Source organism: Poecilia formosa, unplaced genomic scaffold (assembly GCF_000485575.1).
Source record: "Poecilia formosa unplaced genomic scaffold, Poecilia_formosa-5.1.2 Scaffold31, whole genome shotgun sequence".
Taxonomy (NCBI): domain Eukaryota; kingdom Metazoa; phylum Chordata; class Actinopteri; order Cyprinodontiformes; family Poeciliidae; genus Poecilia; species Poecilia formosa.
The window spans coordinates 787362-809938 of record NW_006799970.1 but is presented as its reverse complement, the minus strand read 5'-3'; the positions used below and the strand labels follow the sequence as shown (position 1 = coordinate 809938).

At 38.3% G+C, this 22577-nt stretch overlaps 1 protein-coding gene across 1 annotated transcript; it reads right to left on the bottom strand.

Moving 5' to 3' along the window:
• Positions 1 to 10215: 10215 nt before the first annotated feature.
• ankk1 (ankyrin repeat and kinase domain containing 1) lies at positions 10216 to 19863 on the bottom strand. Its single transcript, XM_007549391.2, has 9 exons — positions 19116 to 19863; positions 18332 to 18614; positions 18114 to 18265; positions 17707 to 17756; positions 16730 to 16885; positions 16018 to 16142; positions 15448 to 15481; positions 14248 to 14488; positions 10216 to 12657 (listed from the first exon to the last, which is right to left on the bottom strand). The coding sequence occupies exons 1-9, from the start codon at positions 19298 to 19300 to the stop codon at positions 11610 to 11612; spliced, it is 2274 nt and encodes a 757-aa protein (XP_007549453.1). The 5' UTR covers positions 19301 to 19863; the 3' UTR covers positions 10216 to 11609.
• Between the last annotated feature and the right edge of the window lie 2714 nt (positions 19864 to 22577).

Sequence of the window (22577 nt, the reverse complement as noted above, 5' to 3'; positions counted from 1 at the left end):
TCAGACGAGCACTATATCTCCTGACGGCAGAGGCAACACTGTTTCAGTCCCCCTGAACAGCGCTTAAGTGTTAAAAACGAGCAGAGTCCTAACATGTCTGCTTTTAAAAGCGACAAGCTTAATCAACCCAGCAAGCCTTGGCAAGAATGTTATGAAAGCTGTCCTACTCTATCATGAAGAGGAGTGAGAGCACAACGCGAGATGCTGAACAGCAACCGTGTCAGCAACATTTTTTATTTATTTTTTTTGTCATGAAGGTTGAAAAAAATTGCTTAGTAAATTTGTAACAAGAAATGAACAAGCTAGTTAGAAAAAAAAATTGTAATTAAGTTTTAAAGTGAGACCTGTTCAGTAAAATATTACTAACCAGATTCACAAGGCCTGTGAATACAGAGTGATGTGAAAGAAAGTGCTTTCATTTGTTCTTTATCTGTTTAAATCAGTAACTTAAATGGAAAAATGACATGATGGACTTTGAATAATTAGATGTGATTTTTAATGAGCTTTTAAAAAAGGCTTAGTTTTAATTTTAAAAAAAAAATGATTACTACTGATGGGAGACTAACACCCTGACTGTTCCTTCTGCTCATGAAATAAGAAAATGAATCAGTCCTTAAATAAAACTGCAAAATACTAAGTAGTCATCAGTTTACTAAAAGTTTTTTAGTATTTTATCTAAATCTAAAGACATTTATGTCCAGTTAATGGTGGAAATACGTAATGCAGGAGACTATTTCTGAATGTTAAAATATTCCATTTTAATACACTAAACTCTGAACCTTTTCTGTTCAAAACTATACCAAAACAAAACCGAGGACTTTTTTTTATTGGCAAAGTATTTTTTTCAAACTTAACCTCTTGCCTTGATATTAGGAATCTGCTCTAACTTCCAAATGCACAAAATCCTGAATCTGGTCTTAAAATATTTTATGTTTTCCCTCACATGCGCAAGCTAAGCAATGCCAGCACACCTACTCTGTCAAAGCCCATTCAGAAAAAAAGTTATATCATTGATACATACACTTTATAGCGATTCAGTCCAGGGTTAACAATCCCATCAAGAACACCAGGAAAATTGCAGATTTATTTTTATCTTAGTGCGCTTTTCTCCCATTTTCCTTTCAACTTACTGTTGGTGCTCCTTAATTACCCCACTCTAGGATAATATTCTATTCTGTTTATCACTGTAGTATTTAATCCCAACTTTACATTGCTATTTTTTAAACATTCACTTTAAACAGTGCCCATTTCTTCAAAGTTATGCATTTTAAACATCAGCTGAAGCTCACGGCTGTCAGAAACACGTCCACACAGTCTACCGTCTGGCAGAACAACACTTTGGCATCCTGGGGCGTGTTCTCTATTTTGAACAACTTCACGTTACACGCGCCAACAGACAAATGAATCCTTCTAATAATCCAACTACACTCAAAAGTGCGGGCAACGAGTTTTCATTTAAATGCTAAACAAGCAGTTAGATAAAGTACCTTAGATTCAATAGAATAAACAAAAATCGCTGCTGCAGCAGATAAACGATAAAAGATAAGCTTAAGATAAACGATAAAAATGAGGCAATAAATAACCCTGAAAAAGGCAAAACAAAGTTAAATAAGAAAGTGACAAAAGTTTGTTTGAATTGTTTTTTGGGGAAAAAGTGACAGGAATGGCAAGAACAACAAAAACAGGTAATAACACACGAGCAGGAGCGAAGAACTGAAACAGAGATGAAACAGATCTGAGTCGATCGATGTGATGTGGCTCCTCTCCTCCAGCAGCTTGTCAAAGCAGACGTTTGTATATTACTGTATTATGTTTCCCTGCCATTTGTTCAACAGTTGCAATACGTCTAAATGATGCAGTATCATTAGCAATGTTTAGAAAGTGCTTCATTCAAACTGATATATTCCTCCATGACTGCTCTCTTTTCATTTCTGTCATTTAGGTGATCATTGTTTTTTTTTTTTTTGTTTTTTTTGCAAAAGTCTTTAGCACCAAAGCAATTGCTCATTTTATGCCATGGAATTACAAACAACTGCTTTATAAACTGAAATAAGATTAGCATGGCAAAAAAGTTTATGCACTAAAAGTGTACAAGTTTTCTCAAGTGTCAAATAATGTTTCTTTTAATCAATTTATGCATTGAGTGTTTTATTTAAGTGGGAGGAAAAATGACTTCGATTTTCAACGTTTGCCACCTATCATTCAATAAACAGATTTTTTATTTTTTTTTTTATTAAATACTTTGGCAGATTTCAGTTTTTGCCATTCCTTTGCGATTACGGTTCTCTGTACTTGCCTTTCAGAAACTTGTTGGAATATGCTGACTTTTCTTTAAATGTACACAGACCTCGTCATTTTCTTGTCCTTCGCCTTGAAAATCCAGCATTAATTGTTAACATCTTTCCCTCTGCCCTTATGGTATGTAAATGCAAAGTGGAAGCATTGTGAACTCAACTGACCTGAACGAGGGGAATAGTTAAAGTGAATTGCGGATGCAAATAGAAAAACGACATAAACCACCATCACAGTGTCCTTCTGTTAGATTGACAGATTCCTCCCGTCTCTTTTATCGTTCTTGTGCTGCTATGGAGTAACTAAACGCTCTTAAGTATTTCCTCGTCTGTCTTTTTATAATTTTCTTCATGTGTCCATGTATGCCTTTTCAACTACACACCTAAGTTGTTTATGTTTCCCCCCCTTCGTAATCATATTTTTCAATTTCACAAAGCCTCTATTTTCTTGTTATGCCAAACACTTTTACCTTTGGACTTGTTACTCTTTTGTTCCTTTGAGACAGCTTTGTCTCCACAGTTTGATTGCACTGTTTTCCTATTTTCAAGTGAATTCAATGGATAGCTAGATTTTCTTCTGTTTTTTAAGTGGTTTTCTGTGAAGTACTTATCTGTACTCAGCACCTCACCCATTTTAGACTGACGCTTTATCAAAGTTGGGAAAGATGGGGGAATTCTCTTGCAGGATGAATGCTAATGACCTGTCAGTCTGACTACAGGAGACTAAACTCAAATGTTTTCAAGTCTACACTAGCCCATATTAATGAATTTCATTCACTTTTGTATGAAACTGTTGAATACAGAGCTGCTGGAATTTGTAATTCTCAGGAATTTGAGTTGAAATGAAAGACGATCATTCAACAAATGAGAATATTATGATAAAGAAATCTCGTCATGCTGGCTGACGGCTATAATAAAACATTTCCATTTAATTTAAAGTGGAGCAAGATGGCAACTTCCTCCACTTTCTACTTCTCTTTTTCTTTTTTACACTTTAGCAAGTAATGGTTACCAATATATGAAACTGCTTAATTTTAACTTTAAGAAAAGTGTTTTTCCCCCCCATTTGTTTATTTCTGCTTAATGCTGAATTCATAAAAGTGTAAATAGGTTTTGTCTCAGCCGTCCTTTCAATCTTATAACAACATACAGAGTCATTTCTTTTGTCCTGCTGATGACAAGTCAGGAAGTCTGCTTAGTTTTTGACGTAAGTTGCATTCTAAAGTGCTTCTTCTTGCACTTTAAAAACTAGATTACAGGAATACAAATAATGCTTTTAAATGGCTTTGCTGTGACAGAATATCTCCTCGGGGGGGATATATTAGGAAGCAGGAATAATGACTCAGCCAGCTTTGCTGAGCCAAATTTTTACATGGGTGTTACTTTTTAACCTGGTTAGATCGCCGAGGTGGAACACACTGAACCTATTACCTGATTTAGAGCAGTTTAGGTTGAGTAATCTTTCATAAGGCTCACTGATGTGCCTCGAAACAAAAAACAGAAACGTTTAGATTTGTAACTAAAATTGTAGCCGGAATGGCAAAATCAGTCCAGAGGAACAGAGCAAGCCTGATTAACTGAGAGAAATTCAGGAATTAGGATGTTATCTAGAAAGTCAGCCAGCAAATGACTTTTTTTTAAATGTTTTTATTTCTATTAAAGATTGTCCACTATCAGTTGTTATTCTTATCTGATCTTATTTGTGGAGTTTTTCATAAAAATATTAGCAGAACCACATTTTCTTTTTCAAAATTAACACTCCTGTTAAATTGCCCAAATTTAACAGGAGTGTTAAATTTGTTTTTTTTAGACAAAAGGGATTCATTTGAAATTAGAAAATAACACATATTGCTTGAAAAATTATCTTACTCTAAAACCTTGACGCTTAACTGTGCCTGTCTGTCCTCCAACCTCACATGATTAACACAAATAATATTCATTAACTAGACTTTGTTTGTCTCTGAATGACCCACACCTCCTCAGAGTGAAAAGTTATTTTCAAAATACAACTTAGCTGGAAGTCTAAACTTTGCCTTTTCTCTTGTTGCTGTTCCCTGAATCTCCATCTGAGCTCATGGACCATGTTTCTTCATACATTCATCATTTTCAATAAAAACATTGTTGTTATTCACGTCAACACCTTTGTTCATCTACTATTCTTGCATCAGACTCTAAGCAAAACAAATAAATATTACAGACATTTGGAGATCTGCTTATCTTATTTATTTTTTATTTTTATTCTGATCAGGTTCAAACTTCTTTTTTGATTTGACAACATGCTTCCTACGCTTTGTTCTGTTTTTAATCCTCCCTGCAGTCTGGAAAGATTTTGAATCACAGATTATTGTGCAGCAAACAAGGAGCTGCACATTTCATATTGAACAGTTGTACTTGTTTTTATTTTTTGTACAAGCCCTTTTAAACAGTTAATTAAATCTATTTATCACACGGAGCGTTGTGGACTCATTTAAATGTGTTCTGAAGAAGAAAGAAACAAAAGTGGCTAAAAGCATCCACTGAATTTACTCTAATTTGCACAAATTGAAAAGACAGTTCCGAAGGCTATTCTTCATTTTTTTTTTAAAATAAATTTATTGAAGTATTTAACCCTCTAACATAAATAACATATCTGTTACCTTTCAAAAACATTCATGTTCTACAAACTGTTTAACATTGTTTCAGGTTACCAGCTCACTTTTGCGTATTTCTTTTGGATTATTTGTCATAGTCCAGCATAATGTTATGCGCATTCACAAAGTGAGAGGAAAGTAATAAATGGTTTTCACTTTTCTTTCACATTTTACAAAATATGGTATGCAAATGTATTCAGTCCAGATTAAACCCCTGAATTTTTCTGCAGACATCCCAACATTTAATTGTGTATTTCATGAATCTGGTCTTTATGCAAAATAGGCAATACAAATGGCAAACTACAGCAAACTCTGCATGCACTGTGCCATAAGGTGACATGGCTAACATGTGGAGAAAATAAGGGGGAGGGGGGGACACCATGAACACAAAAACAGGGTGAATGTTTTATTTCAGCAGATGTAGTGGTATGACCTGAAGACTGTTGTGTGATACAGATAAAAAATTTAAATCTGGAAAGTACAGAAAGACAACGAATTAGCACAATCAAGGAAACAGGAGCCATAAACAGCTTCAGGTTAGAGAAGCATTCTGGTCAGACAGCAGCACGCTGTGGCTTGATTCTACACAGAAAGGATTAACATCAACTGACAAGGGATCATCCAGCAGCTTCTTAAAACCCCAGCAGGTGATTAGATAATCACAGTCAGGTGTAGCAGCTGCAGCAGGTTAACCACGCCCTGCAGCACAGATCCTCTGTTCAGAGGTCTCACCAGCACTCAAAAACACAAACCAAGAACCCGACAGAGCTACAATGATTGATCTGGAACAGGAGTCTCCAACCAAATTCCCAGAGAGATACTGTATGTTCTTCAGGTTTTAGATGCATCCTGCTCCAACACACCTGAATCAAAGGAATAGCACTTTACCAGGCCTTTGCCAAACTTGACAGCACGTTGAAGAGCTAATTCAATGATTTCATTCTGCTGTATTGGAGAACCAGGAGGTTCTACAAAGCTCTGCACGGTTTTGTGTTGGTCTGTCTGATGAAATCCAAATAAAATCCTGTACTTTTGGATGTTTTCTGCTGCTCACATAAAACATGGAAAAGTCCATCTAGCATTAATCCTCATTCAAGGCCACGTATTTTTAGTACAGAGCTTTGGGCAAAACCAATGCCATTCATTTACTCGAAAGGGTCGGCAAGATCATTTCCTGCCTGAAAGACAAAACGACGTGAGCTCAGTTCTCCAACAAACCTGATCTGTGGGTGGAAGATGATGCTCTGCAACAAACTGTCTATAGAGTATTGAAATAGTGCATAGTAAATGAGTGTTGGAGAGTTTCTGTTCTGTGTTAGATAGCAGCGTGATCCGCCATTAATCATCTTACAACTGCATGACAACACCAAGGAGAGGAAGCTGAAAGAATAATAAGAATGCACAAGGGAACAGAAGGCCAATAGTTCAGTAGTTTTTCTTCTTTAAGTAAGTCACTTATTCAAAGTCTTTATGTGACTAGAAAGTAATTAACAACACAATTCACTGAGCTAACAAAAAAAACTTCTGGTCTGAATGGCTCAGTTGAAATTGCAGAGCCATCATCAGCCCTGTGGGGACGAAGAGAGACTGGCCCTGCTGTTTGCTCTCTGTTATAGAGAAGAGTGATAGATCACCAAAATATTTCCCATGTCATGAAATCCTCCCCCCAGGAGCCAGAAGGGCTCACTCAGTCAATTATAGTGGCCATGACAGGGGTCTTCTTACCTCGATACTTGCTTGGAGCCGCGGAGGCTGCACACCTGGACCAAAAGCATCAGCTGCGTCAGTCGCTGCTGCAGCTGCTCAACAGCACTGAGCTTCATGATGTGTGTGTTACGAGGGGGGCCTTGCGAGAGTCTCTCTTCTGAGATGCTAAACAACCTGATTACATCCTTTCCATCACAGAGTGGTGTGGATATCAGAGAGCCCCTCTGCATCTTCTGGATCTTCATGCCTGTGCATGATGACTTAAATGAGATGCAAGGAATATAACTGAGCTGTGGGTGGCAAACACAAACTCCAATGCTGACTTCTAGGTGACAATATGTTGTTTTTATGTTATCAGAATGTTGCTGAAAAATCATCCGTAGCTATTTATGTAACCCTGTAGGATCTAAATGGCATTTTTACACATAATCAAACTTCACTGCAAGTTTAGCAATTTAGTTGTAAAAAATATATATTTGCTCTTAGGAAAAGAAGTGTCAGGCAATCATTCAAAGCAATGCAAGTCACCGATGCCAACCAGGACTGTAAGCACACAAAGAAGAGCTATGAGGTTATTTGTTGGCTTTAGTAAACATTATGCAACTTCTGTCAGATTCTGACATGGACTGCAAATCATTTGTTACATATTCTGATGAACGTTTTGAAAATCCTGTCAGACAGACGTAGTGTTCCAGCAGCAAGGGATTCAGCCTTATAGATTTGAGCCAGAAGTTGAATTTGCCGATTTACTTATGCTGATGTTAGCGATCATTTTCAGAACCTGCAGTCAGAATATTTAAGTCACAATTCAACTTTTTTATTTGATTCATTTCCATATCTGTTTGTTGTTGATGACCCAGTTGTTTGCTAGCATCACCCCGTCTGGTTCTGTGACATTCCAGCGCAGTAGATTATTGTGACTGCGCACAAGTGAATCAGAATCTACGTTTGCTACAACCCACCTCATCCTTCATGGCATAATTAATATTGCACCATAGGTCATGTTCAATGGTCAAACAAAAAAAAAGATCTTTTGGTAACTTCTTCCCACTGTTGCTGGCAGGAACGGGTGGAAGCGTGGCGGTGCTAACTTGTCCAACTGGATCCGTCGTCGTGCTTTCTCCTTACCATTTTTGGAAGTCATTGCACACGACGCAGCAATTTGCAAATCCTGGCAGAGTATGTCGTTGGACCTTGAAAGTCAAACGAGCCTGTTCAGGTTGTTCTGGGCGTCTTTATAAACTGCTGCCACAAATTTCTGCTGCCAAATCATCTTCAAACATGTGCAGTGTTTTCACACGGCTCGGGAGCTTTGCTGCAGCCTTAGAGAATGTCAACAAATACCTCAGAAGGCTAAACGTGAATGAAATCATTGATGGCAGAACAAATAGTCAGACTTTGAGTTCAAACATGCACAAAACGTCGTTATGCAAACTAAAACCTTCGGCGACGTCTCAGAGTAACGCATTCTGGATACAGAGGTTTGTTTGTTGAAGAGGTCAGTTTTTATGCAGTTAAATAAGGATTTATAATGACTTAGAAAAATAAAGCAAAAACTTACTTTAGCAAAAGTTTAACTTTGTAGCTTAGTGATGTTGTTTAGGGTTCTTGATACATTTTCATGATATAAACCCTGCAATCCAGGGGCATCAAACTAATTTTCATTTGGGGTCACATCAAGATCATGATGTCAAACGGCTGGTTGTGTATAGAACATATAAAAAACCGCATTTTGACAAACTGTTAAAATTTCTACATGTTCAATTTGTAATTCTTAAAATGTAAAAAAAAAATGGCATCTTTTCACATTGATGTAATTTGGTCCTATAAAAATGAAAATTGATTTGACTGATAAAATAACATTTAACCACAACTTAAGGTTAACAGTTGTGACCTGAAACAAGTATTAGGACCGTAAGTATTTATGTGACCCTGTAGAATCTAGATGGCCAGAAAAATAGTTATGGGGGGCCGGATTTGGCCCCTAGACCTCGAGTTGTAATCAAAAACAACCCAGAATGAGGAACAAAAAGAGGTTCAGTGGTTTACCCAAGGATTATTCAAGGGCAAACTAGAACCAACTAGTTTATACTACTATAACTCCAGAAATACAAGTCTGGTAAAATTATCATTCTAGATATAATAAGTAAAGTCAAAACTATTTCATTAAGAAAGAATATAGCAGAACACCATGAGCATTAAATTTAAAGGCCACTGGTTTGCAGTCCCTCTGTCTTTGTTTTGCTTTGTTTGTTTGTGGTAACAACAACTTACATGACATTATCTTCTTCCTGCTTGTCTCCCTATTAGGAAATAAAATTAGTTTAGGTCCCTGAAAACCCAATTACTGGCTGAGATAGAACCTATCCGATGTGTCGTTGCATGTCTGCGTAAAAAGGTTGAGGCAAAACCATTGATTTAAGTGGCTCTGATTGGACATAGGTGGGAAAGTCAGTGTATTGTTTATTTCCTGGAGCTGCTTCAACAGCTTTGGTATGAGGAAAAACAAAAGATGGGTTTCATCGGTAAAAAAAAAAAATGTTGTTAGACCGATCGCGCAGTGACACAGCAGTGCGTTTCACAGAAACGTGTCATCAGATAACAAAAAAAAAAACTCAGATAAAAACTGGTTTGGTTCCAGTCTTTAGGTGACATAGCTCAGCAGTAGGATGGGAGCAGTGAGTCATACCATGTGGCTCTAAGCTAAGCTTATGCCTCTGCATTTTACACTGAAACAACCACACACAACTCTCCCAAAACAACTAAAATAGGTGATTAATGTACAACTAAAGTTATTAAGTTGTATGCGTTATGAGGAATTTTTAGTACCATAAATAGATTTAAAAGATGTTATGACAGTAACATGTCTGCTCATACATTATCTGACCTGGAGGATTAATAAGACCCAACTCTGGCTCCTAGGTCTTCTCCATGTTATTTAAAGTCGGATACATATTTACTCTAGGGTCGTACAATACAAGTTGAATAAGATTTTTATTGCAACAAATTTGCCGCATCCCAATTAGGTGATATTTCAAAACAATACGTACTATGTAGTAAACTGTATTCATAAAATCAAATTAATTTATTTGCTTTTGGTACCCAAATGGTGGGGGAGAGGGTGGACGGGATCTGTAACTGGTACATGATTAATCACATTTAAGACATGAAATGGGGCTGCACAGTGGTGCAGTTGGTAGCACTGTTGTCTTGCAGCAGGAAGGTTCTGGGTTCAATTCCCAGCCTGGGGTCTTTCTGCATGTTCTCCCTGTGCATGAGTGGGTTCTCTCTGGGTACTCCAGCCTCCTCCCACAGTCCAAAAACATCAAACTATATAAGTTTGATGTCATTTCATTAAGATGGAAAAATGAAAACAAATTTTCTGCTGGAGTCTGAAACCATGTGGCTTCTCTATTGATCAAGGTTATGGGAAATGTTTTATAATGTTGCATTTAATGTGATAACCAACATTTTGGTTTGATATGAAATGTATTGTTTATATAACACAAATGTATTAAGGGAATACAAATGGGGCAGGCAATCGATATTCAATTACTTTCCTATCAAAACAGTAGAAAGAGGCTTAATGATTTCATGTTATTTTTATTTTTGTTTGTTCTTTCAGTCACAATCATTCAAAACTGCGTGAAAGAGTAATCAACCAACCTGAAAGAACCTAAATTACATGGAGGTCAATCACAGTGAAGAGGTGGGAAACATTATTGTCTTCTGAAATCTCATGCTTAACACATCACTGTTACTTTGGCACCGCAGGATAAAAAATCTTACCCCAGTTTATGGCTATTTATAGTCATGTGGTTAGTTTGAACTCTTGGTTCTCCATCCAGACGTTTGAGTCTTCCAGTTGCAGGATGAGTCCTGTGAAAGCATAGTGTAGGTCACTGATGCTCCCGAATACAGGCATTTCATTTCATTTTAATAAGATGTCACTCTGAGCATGGCGCAAGCTGTGTAGCACTCCCATTGCTGTGTTGGAATTGGCTTATAATTATCTTATCCTATCATTAGGCACACAGTGGATTTTTTTTTTTTTTATGAAAAATACTGTCAATTTTTATTTAGTCAGATTTTTGACTGAAAATTTTGTCTACATTAAATAAGGGTGTGTAGAAGTTCTTACAGCCACTCTCCTTTTGTTTTGCTTTTCTCCCAGTGACAAGAATAATGCGCCTTGAATCCCATATTTAAACTCTCTGACATGTTTCACTGTACCGCTGATGTCAGATTTAACAAGCCTGAAAGCAGTTCTCTTAAATTTACACACATTGCTTCGGGAACAGTGGCAGTACCATTTTAGACAGTGCTGTTTTATTTCTTCTTTTAGCTTGTCATTCGCATTGAGATAACAGGATTGTTTGACAAATGTAATAAAAACAGGTTTTCTCATGTAACCAAAGCAACATTTGAATATGGAAAACATCTATACTGGATGTTTGTGATACGGCTGACCACTCGGGTCACCACACCATGGTGAGGCGCCTGGTGATGCTCAGCAAACAAAATAAACACACAAGAAAAAACAAAAAAAACAAAAAAACACTGCCCCACAACATGTGGTGTTGTTCACAGGCTTTGTTATGGTCGCATGTTTATTGGTTATGTAAATATGATCTGCTGGACAGCCAACTAGTTTCATCATGTGCTTGTAAAGAAAAAAACAGAGTAATCTGTGAAAAGCCAATCGTGAGACCGGGCCTATTTAGTTGCCTGAGCAAAATCTAAGTCGGCCTCGATTATATATTTATATATTTGTACTTGGGTGTTGGACAAACCTAATGATAAAAGTCTGTTTCTAATCCACTTTTTAAAAATATCCTTGTCATAACAAAAACGACAAAACTTATCAAAAACCTTCAACACCCTGGAATAAAATGTCACACCAAAGTCAAAATGACCTGGTCAGCAATACTGCACTGTAGTCAATAATTATTATTATTATTTTTTTTAAATTTGATGTAATTTACAATTTACATTCGTTTTTCAGTAGCTCCACGATTTCCCATTTTTCACACCTCTGGGCTACATTCAGAGCTGTGGATCCAGACGAGTCCATCAGTGTCTTGTCTGCTCCATTTAGCAGCAGGCCTTTGACAATGGGCACGCAGCCATGTTGGCAAGCTAAGTGTAGAGGTGTTGCCTTTCCTGAGTTTAATGCATTGACGTCTGCTTGATGCGATATCAAGTGGAGGACACACGGAAAGCAAAGGCTGGCACAGGCGAGGTGCAGGGGTGTCCATCCGTCACTTTCCTCTTTGACGTTTGGGTCAGCTTTTGCTGCCAGAAGCTTCAGCACTACCTCCGATTCACTCTGGTGGCAGGCCAGGTGCAGTGGAGTCCATCCGTTCTGGCCTTTTGCGTTCACCGAACCGCCCTTATTCTCCAGAAGGACCACCACAGCCTCATGTCCTCTTAGGGCTGCCAGGTGCATGGGAGTCCACCCTTGATCGGTCTTGCAGTTCGGGTTGGCCCCGTTGGAAAGCAGCTGCCTGCAAATGCCAGCATGACCCTTCAGAGCAGCCAGATGAAGCGGCGTGGATCTCCTGATGTCGGAAATGTCAGTTTTGACCTCCTTAGTCAACAAGAGTCTGACTATACGGTTATGGCCTTGCTCGGCTGCCAGATGGAGAGCGGTGGAAAAAGAGTAGTCCGTAGCGTTCGGATCCACGCCGCGACCCATGAGAAGCTTGGCAATGTTGACATGGCCGTAGGAGCATGCAATGTGGAGCGGTGTTCTACCTTCCTCCTCCACCCGATTTACAATGGCGTCTTCTGACATCCGCGAAAGCAGCAGGCGCACGACCGTCTCGTGGCCGTTCTGGCACGCCAGGTGGAGCGGCATCCAACCGGCTTTTTCTTGCACGTCGGCCGCGGCTCCTTTTTCCAGCAGGAGGCGGATGGTTCTATCGTCACCATTCTGTGCAGCAAAATGCAGCGGCGTCCACTGGTCTTTGTCCCCCTGCGATGTAGATGCTCCATGGTCCAGCAGCAAACAGGTGATGTCATAAAACCTGTGAAAAAAAAATATAATTTGATGCCATTATGTTCTGCTGTTTGTTGAGGAAGAATGTAAATCACTTCTTAATAGAACAGAAAAAAAGTTGCCACATCAAAGTGATCATTTCTTCTTTTTTTTTCTTTTAAGGTCAATAAGCTAAATCCTTCTAAATATCTTGGCTTGTTAACCTTAAACTTAAAACACAATGACGGGTATATTAGGTCGGGCGTTGAAAGGCAACATTTATCTTAGCCTCACCCTTCTCAAAAATAATATTTTTTGTTTTCTTTAATCAGAAATAGACAAAGTCAGTAGGACAAAAAACCAGACAAAACAAAACAATTAAATAAGTAGGTTTAGGGATGTAAAATTTGCAGCTAGTAAAGCATAAAATTATTCGCATCCCTGGCAAGTTAAGATCTAAATTGATATACATTCAACCAAGAATTGTACTTCTGCCAGAAAACGAGACCAACATCTTTCAGAGATAATAAAACAATGTATGCAGTTTTGGAAAAAAAATAAATGCAAACGGCATGTTGAAAATTACTGGTACTCTTCACAATGGATATCTTTATATCATTACAGGACTCAAACCTTTCTTATAATTGCTGACCAGCTTTTTAGATCAAAGCTTTTCCAGCATTATGCACCCACACACACAATGCGCTGCACTTAGGGCAAGATGTTTTTCATGGTTTGCAGGAGCGATAATGGACAACATTGAATATAATATGAAACTGCTGGTGTTTTATAAAAATATAAGCTCAAAAAGGTCAATTTTACATAAAATCCCTCCTTCAGGAGGTACCTCCGTTGGTTCATCGGCAAAATTTTATTAAGAAGAATCACATTATGACTCTTCTTAATGTAATTGGGGGTGTATGGGTGCAAATGCTCAAAAAAGTACCAGTTCAGGTCAGAAAATGCAATGCGTTAACAGTCAGGCCTTAGTTTTCTACCTTGTTGTGACTAAAACGAGATTAAAATAGTGTGGTAGTCATTTCCTGCCCTAAATCTACCAATATCTCTGACAGCTTGCGCTTGATCCACCGTATGCCATAATTGGCCTGTGTTCTGAACAGGACCTCCACTGACACACGTCATTATGAATTTTAATGTTCTACGCAGCGAGAGAATCTCCTCTGTGAGCCTCTGTGAAAGCACGAACAGATAAGCTGGCCGGTGTCTTATCTGCTGAATGCTTGACCCAGCTGGGTGTGTTTATCTAAACCACCAACTCAGTAGATTCTTCACGTATTTCTTTCCTCTTAAACTGGCACTTAGAAAAGTATTCGTACCCCTGCGTTGGATCCCCGCCCTGCTGGAACGATCGTTCTCCTACCTCAACGATCAGTTTGTGTCCCGACGTTTCCCTTTTTGTTTCTTTTGGTCATAAGTAAGAAGAATCTCGTCTACCGCTCACGTCTGAATAAGAGCGGCATTCTTCTTCTCTCCGAGCTCCAAAGAGAACAAAATGTGTATCGCATGAAAAGTTCATCAGTGTTCTCCACAAAATGTTAATATATTCAAGCGCCAACAACAACAGCTCTCTGCCTTGCTCCACTCACAGAACACTTTGTGCCCAGACTTTCATACAGACCTTTGCAAAACAGCGATGATAAGGGGAGTGTAACCTCTGGCGGTTGTACAGTTCACTTCAGCACCCAGACTCAGGACATGCTTGACACTTTCTGCATCACCGCTGGCTACCGTGAAGTGAAGGAGGCTCTTATTGCCCGAAAACTGCATGCACACGTCATCTCCTTTCACAGACTGCCTGAAACTACTGAAGTCCTTTTTGGCCAGCATAGAGAGAATGCTGTTCTTGTCGTGTTGGTCATCTGCAAAAGGAAAACAAAGGACAGAAATGCTGATCACTCCATTGTAAAATTAAATTCTGAGTTTTTTTTTGTTTTTTTTCTTTATTAAAGACAACTTTTCTGTCGTTGTTACATAACTGCAGGCTTTGAAATGCTACAGGGTTTGTCTTTCTGCTGAACGGGGGAGCTAAAGGTCAGTCACCTTAAGGTGTGAAATGTTTGCATTTCGATTTTGAGACCATGCATGTTCATATGCACTTGTTTAACTTAGTCATGCAGAAACAAGTGAAATAGAACAACTCCTTTAATCAATACTAATGAAATCTTTTACAGCCTTTGCTAACAAGTGATGGTGATACATCCAGTCTGCAAATGTTTAGCACATTTTTAAGCTCAAACCTTTATGCATAAGCGTTTCTACGTCAGAGCAACTAGACTAATTTGTAACATGGACAACGTTAAGTGACCTTAACGTTGAAAAGTGTGGGATTGATTTATATCCAGCCTCCTTTACCTTGATACTCTTAAAATAAACTTTTTGGCTCTTAAAATAAACTTTTTGGCTTTCTGGAAATAAAAAAATTATAAAGAGGTGTCAGTGGCAGCATCAAGCTTTTCTTCAGCTGGACCAGAAAAGCAGCTCACCACAGTTAGCACAGTTTTTAATTAGCCAATTCAGTCGCACATTCCTCTTGACTGGAGTACACTATAACTACATGGTTTATTACGTCAAAATCTTACCCTTACTGTGCATTACTTTTTATTCTTTATTCTGTTTTATATATGTTATATTCTGACTTTGAGTGACTCTATTTGTTGTTATTGCCTGTCACTTTGCTGCTGTTGCACAGACGTCCCCATGTAGGACATTTCTATTCTATTCTATTCTATTCTATTCTATTCTATTCTATTCTATTCCTAAACAGCCAAAATCCAGTTGTGTCCCAGTTGTGTATGTGAATCCATCTACCTGGACTTACCTGAAAGTGTTTCAGGCATCTCAGGTAAACTGACCTAAAGGGGGAAAGATAAATAAAAAAATAATAATACAGATTATTGTAAGCTTGAGGTCATGTTTATCTCATTACAAAGCCAACCAATGGGTGGTTATAGTTTTAAAAAGCTTAATAGGGCCTGTACCTTTTTAAGGCATTCAGTTATTCACACTGGTAACAAGATTTCTTATACACAGTGACTTTGTAAATTAAATTTTGCAATATTTTTCTAACAATCTGCACTGCATATAAAACAACATGCAGCTTCGTAGGCCAATTCTATATGGTCAAACAATTTATACGACTAGATTATCACAGTTATAATCGGAGGATGGAAAACAGGATTGAGAGCCATAGGTCAAGCAGGCATACAAAAGAAAAAAACACAAAACAAAAACTGAAATGAGAAAAGATGAGAAATCACAAATAAAGTCAAGAAAAGTTAATTAACAGCCACTGGGAAGTTTGAGGTGAGCGCAATGCAACACTAACAGAGAAAAATACAGAAGAATACATTAGATGCAAAGCTGAGTGAGAGCGTCAGAGTGGACTAACTTTGTGTACTGGCGAGAACATCCAGGGATACTTTGATTCCTGCTCAGCGTTGTCTTTCCTCTGACCAGTTATTGTTCCTGGGATCTTCAGGACTTCATTCAGAGTCTCTGTTTTCCTCACAGTGTCTGCAAACAAAAAGCAGGAAACCACTAAGACCATATTAAAGACAAACATCACGTCGAACAAATAAATTACTGTCGACAGCACGAAGGTGTTGACTGGATTGTAGCTCAAAAACCCAGTGGGATTGTCTAAAATTTGCTTTGGTATGGGACGTTCATGCATGGCTTAGCACTAAATTCAGCCACAGATGTGGTAATATAAACAGTGATATGGGGGATAATTACAAATTGGCAGATGAGGTTTTTATAAATAAACATGACGGCGATTTGTGTTCACACAAAACAACTCCTGCAGATGCACTCATGTGCTTGCAAAAACCTTGTGGGAATGATTAAATCTAATTTTACCGGTGTAGTTTTCAGTCACACTCATGAGATGATTCTCGAAAGACCTATTCGTGTCTCGGTTTTCATACCGAGACGAAGTGTAAGCACATGCTGTTTTGATAAATGTACAAACAGACCAGCACAAGAGAGGTGTCGCCTTCTTTACTTGTTGAAGCTTAACTGGCATGAATTGGAGAAAATGCACTTAAAACACAAGATCCTAAAACTGTTATTTATTTATTTTTATTATTTGATGTTGGAACCTGAGAATAGGGGCCTCTTCTGGGGGTTCTTGTCCCAGCACTGTTGCATGATGCAGATCAGCTCGTCACACTCCGGGGGCCTCTTCTCAGGAATCATCTCCAAGCAGGGCCTCTTCCCTTTTGATACCTGCAGCAGCACTGTGGTCACACTGCACCCTGCGACCACAAGATGTGTCTGTCAGTTCAGTTCGCTTCATCTGTTATACGCAGCCGTACTTCTCAGGTTGTTTTACATCATTTGAAACTGATTGGACCAAGACACATGAAACAGCTGCAGAGAAGTTCAAAAGCTTTTCATCTCCAGCAGTTCAATGTGTGCGTCCTCACTGGACTAACTAAAGAAACTTAGTGCAGCTTTTGTCTATTATCTTTGAATGTTATTTGTGCTTTAATTAAACTGTTTAGGACCTTGAATTTCATAGTTTATTATTTTATGAGTGCCGTTGATTTCGACGGTCTCTAATCTTGTTCAGCTTAATGTGCAGTAATTTCCTCTAACCCTGTTTTTGGAGTGCATGAAGAGCCACTATTGTCTCACCGGAGCTGTGAAGTTTTTACAGCTCCCCCAGAGTAAATAAAAGCCTGTTGTCTGCTTCTCCTAAGTTGTGCTCTTCTTACCCAGCCTGTCAGTGTCACTACATGCTTTGGGGATGGCATAGTGATGGGGATTAAAAACAAATGCTCAATAACTTTTAGATTCTTCTCTGTAAAAGCAGCAAAAAGAAGCGAACGTGTTTAAATTGTCTTCTGTTGGTGTCAGCATGACAAAATTATAAATGAAACTGACTTTCTATGAATACATGGCATAGGACCGACTTAACTTCAAATACAGCAGTGAGATCTTTGAAGCCTCAGTGAATTCTAGTCTAAGAAACATGTTTTGACCTTGTTAAATGTTACATGACTCTTTGCTAAAGTAAGAGTAATAAAACTGTTTGATGTGGAGATGGGATTCATTTCAAGTAATTCATTCCTACCTGTGTAGGGTTTCTGCTGTGTCAGTATCTCCCAAATCACTATCCCGAAGCTGCGGATCAAAGCATGAAAAGGATTTTCAATAATAGATGTATAATTTTACATTATGTGCATTCAGGAAACTTTGTGAGTTATGCTCTTTCAAACAAAAAGGACACTGAGAACTTTTCCTGTCCTTCTTTCAGACATCCAATAAAATATTGAGGAAAAAAAAAGAGGGGGGCAAGAGAGAGTGAGTCAGATGGGAGTAAAATATTTGGCTGGAAAACATCAGAAACATCCAGAATACAGAAGAGAACAAGGTTACGCTGTGTGAATTTTGGGTTGTGCACTGAATCCAAAAAAAGAAAAAAAAATGAAATGCAGAGATTCTGATTGTGGACACTGAGAACAGCCGCTAGCAGGTCACCTGTAAACGTCGAAAGCAGTTCCCGGTGAATCGGAGCATTCGGTGAAGACCTCAGGAGGAATGTAGTTTATGTTCCCTCTTGCCGTCAGGCGCTCCATGAACGTCGTCTTGCACATGCCGTCCTCCCAGTGGACAAGACCAAAATCTGAAACCTTAACCAAGAAGGGTTGAAATAACTCATCGCTAATGAATGTCATCCGGAGAGGTGCTTCACTGACCTTGACATGGAGATGATCGTCCAGAAGGATGTTGGACGTCTTGAGGTTAAGATGAAGCAGCGGAGGTTTCGCGCTGTGAAGGAAATTCATGGCCATAGAAATCTCGTGGATCATCTGGAACTTCTTTTGCCACATGAAGCTGTGACTGGCTAGGAGGTTGTTTAGGGATCCGTTACTCATGTACTCCGTGACAACACCTGTAGCTTCGCTGCACACGCCGTAGATGGACAAAATGTATTTAAACTTCAGCTTGGCTATGATGGACAACGCATCTTTTGTTTTCCTGTGAAGTAAAATGGAAAAAAAACAAACAAACAAACAAAAAAACAAAAAACAAAGAGGAAATATTTGTAGTTTTGACTTTATAAAGAATATTAAAATATATAGAGTGTGGTTCAAAAGTCTACATGCTTTCAAAAACAAAACAAGCTTGTTGTTTTTTTAAAAATAAAAATAAAGACCTGGATGCATAAAGATAAAATTAGGTTGTCAGATTGATTTATTTGCCATATGCTGGTAAACACAAGTAAGCAATGCAGTGAGCGTAGGATGAAAAGAACCGTCAATCGGTTACTGTAGAGGTAATAAGTAACACTGACCAGAGCTATAATGGTACAATAGTAGTATATAGGATACAGTCACATGGAGCAGCAATAGATATATTAAGTGTCATCAGTGTGGCTTAGTGCAGTGTTATTGTCAAGTCCTGCAAGTCCTGATCTGTCCAATTGAATAAAAGAGTTATTTTTGAAAAACCTTCCAGAGAGTTGAATGTATCTCATACCTGTAAAAGTTGTTGGCAGACGAGGTTGCGTCAAAGGTTTTCAGAGCACATTTTTCCCGCCAGAGCTTGACTTTGACTTGGTACACATGACCAAATCTACCTTCGGCCACCTTAATCCATTCGGCCTCAAAGTCGTCCCTCTTGAAGTCCCTGAAGTGTCCCGGTGACGTGTCACAGCAATCCATGAGTACAAGGATCCTCGGGCCGCCGTTATAGTCCAGTCCTAAACTGAAACACGCCTTTATCCTACAGATCCATCTCACCCAGCCGATCTACGGGAACTTGTGACTCATTCAGGTGAACAGGAAAGTTCACGGCAAACTCATAGAGTTTTGTCCTTTGTGGGCGGAGCTGAAGTGCAGAGCTGGTTTGTGCTGTGGTTGTTGTTCAACCGGTTTTCCAACATTCACGGTTTCTTACGGGACAACGCTGTAATCTAAGCAATGCAATCTGAACGTATAATCTCTCCACTTTGATGGTTAGATAACATAAACTTTTAATTTAACAACAACAACAACAACAACAGAGTATCAATTATTCTGGCTGAAATCGGACCTACGCACATCGTGATTCAAGTCGATATTTACAGTGACTTTACATCGCAATGAACGATTTATCTATCTCATTGTAGTTTAATAAGACATGTATTTAATCCCAGTTAGTCTCAGTGGAAGGATTCAGTGCTGTTTTTGAAATCAGGGAGATTACCATTGGAAATAGCAGAAATGCTCCCAGACAGTAATGGAAACTTACTTTAGAGCTCATTTCAAAATACGTCACGAAAATCTCAGTTTGTTTTCAAGACAAACTGAGACTTTATCTGTCTTCCTACCATAAGCTACACCTGACACTGGGACATGAGTGACATCTGTCTTTGTGTGTAACAGGACTTTATTCTCAGCAGGACTTTATTCTCCCAGCTTCCTGAACCCTGTGTTTGGCATTACTCTATAACAGCTTTGTTTGTGGACGTCTTTTCGCAGACAGATCTCCGTATTCTCTTCACGAATTGAACAATAACCTCAAAGCCAGCTGTTTTCTTTCAGATTAGAGAAGCTGTCAAAGCTTTCCCCAACTGGAGTGCATTCAAAATGACTCTGTTGTTATCACGCAAGGTTAGGTAAGGACGGGAAGCTGTTGTATCGTACCAGACTTTTTTTTCTTCTTTATATATATATATATATATAATATATATTCTGGTGGAAGACATGTTTTAATAAAGCAATTATTGATTACTTTTTAATTATGCATATCGACAATGAAATGATTCTGGGTATTTATTATTAAGAGCGTGTGAAGTTTCACACATTTAATGTAAAGTCTAATTTCTTTAAAAGCACAGTTGGGCAATTTGCTTTAAGCCTCTGAGACAGAAAGATAAAATATTAGCATTTGTGCCTCGAGGACTTTTGTACATTCTGCCTCAAACTGTTTGGTTGTTTTTCAGTCTTAATGATTTTTTTTGTTTATTCTATTTCAAAACTTGCTGTGCAATTAGGCAAGGCTTACATTCATTTATGGTAAAAAAAAAAAGAAGCAAATTAAAAAATGATTAAACTAAGCTTTTCTGAAAGCAGAGTAAGTGTGTTGCCATAAAGGAGAAAGACTGCAATGAGTGACGCTCATTTGAGCATTTATTGCATATCATTTACCATATTATCGCAAGCAGCTGTGCAGCAATATTATCTTTGTTCAACTTTTCCATATTTTTTCCACATATGACGACACACAAAGCTCAGTGTGTTTAATTGAGATTTTATATGTCGGGCCAACAGAAAGCCTTGAGGTGAAACCTGTGAAAAGTTTATTGCCTGGTTGTGTTTAGTCACGTTTAGGTTGGCTGATGAAGGACCCAGATGCAGAGGGGCAGCAGCAGCTTATAAGTGAGAAATGTTTTTATGCGAAAATCAGAGGAAAATAACATGAATTGCCAATATTATAACAGGAGGAACCAGCAAGGAGTGTGAGCAGAAGGGGTTGAATACTGTGTGGGTGAATAACAAAAGACCTGGGCTGATTAGCTGACTGAGTGGAGGTGTGAGGGGAGATTGAGGGAGAAAGTGGCACAGGGGGCGAGAGAGAGTACACAGGTGACTAGGATATGAATGCAACAGTAAAGCAAAACTAAAATAGGAATGAAAATCATTTAAAATCGTTAAACTAGAGTAACTTAGAACAGACACAAGAACTTAAGTAGACTCACTAAGAAAGGACAGAAGGAAAAACAGGAATAAGACCAATCTTACCAAAATCAACTTAGGAACCCAATAATAATGGAACCAAAATTAAATATCAAAACACAAAAACAGCCCAAGATCCTCACATGTTTAAGATTGTTTCCATGATCGATGGTTAATCTCACGTGCATCTCAAGTCTTTTGTATTTTTCTGCTCTGCATGTATTAGTTCACTCTATCTTCCTGCCTACTCTGACCAGATTTCTTTGACCGCGCTGAAGAAATGCATGGGGATGGTGCATTCAAGGTCATGGGGAAAGTTACTTTAATCTCACATTCTCATCTTCAGAACATCCCCTTTCTTCTACACATTTTCTGCATCTTCTATATCGCTTGTGGCAAGTTGCAAGCAGAGCGTCTTATGGCTTTCCTTCAACAATGGCAGTCTGTCATAAAAACTAGACTTATGGTGTACGTGTGGTTGCCTGTCAACAGATTTCAGTGGATTGCTAAACAATTGCAGAGTTTCCTCTTGGCTGATTCACTCAGTAAAGCTCTACATGTCCTATCTGCTAATTTAGGTGGATGGTGAGTTCTGCATTATTGCATCATTATTGCATCATTATTGCATCATTATTGATGCAATAAACTTAAATATATTTTTATTTGGCTTTTTTTTGTGATAGACAACTTCGGAAGTAGTGAATATTAGAAAAGTTTGGCATGTATTTCTATGGATACACCTTTATTCTGACAAACTTGACTGAAGTCAGCTAATTAGTAAATACCGTTCCCTTGGGGATGAAGTATTCTCGGTATCAATACACTTATTGGGCAGCCTAAGAACAATAACAATCAGACAGTATCACGATGACGAAGAAACACATCAGACAGGTCAGGGGAGAAACCTAGAGGAGCCTGAACAACAGTTTGGTCATAAAGCATCAATAATGATGATTTATTATTGATGTTTTACCATTATTGATGCATCAATTATTAATCAATGCATCAAAAATGCATTATTGATGCACTTTTGATGCATCAATTATGCATTATTGAAAAGCAATTATTGGAAAGCATCAACAGTTATTGATGTTTTATGACAATACTGAGAATACTTTATCACCAAGGGAACTGCGTTTACTAATTAGTTGACTCCTAAAGTCAAGTCTATCAGAATAAAGGTGTATCCAAAGAAATACATGTCCAACTTTCCTAATATTCACCACTTTTCCAATTGTCTATCACAAAAATAATGCCAAATAAAAAGAAATTGAAGTTTGTT

Coding starts and splice junctions, on each gene's coding strand:
- ankk1 (XM_007549391.2), bottom strand. CDS start 19,300: ATGGATTGCTGTGACACGTCACCGGGACACTTCAGGGACTTCAAGAGG. Junction 18,615..19,115: donor TCTGCCAACAACTTTTACAG/GTATGAGATACA, acceptor TTTACTTCACAG/GAAAACAAAAGATGCGTTGT. Junction 14,489..15,447: donor GATGCCTGAAACACTTTCAG/GTAAGTCCAGGT, acceptor TTCCTTTTGCAG/ATGACCAACACGACAAGAAC.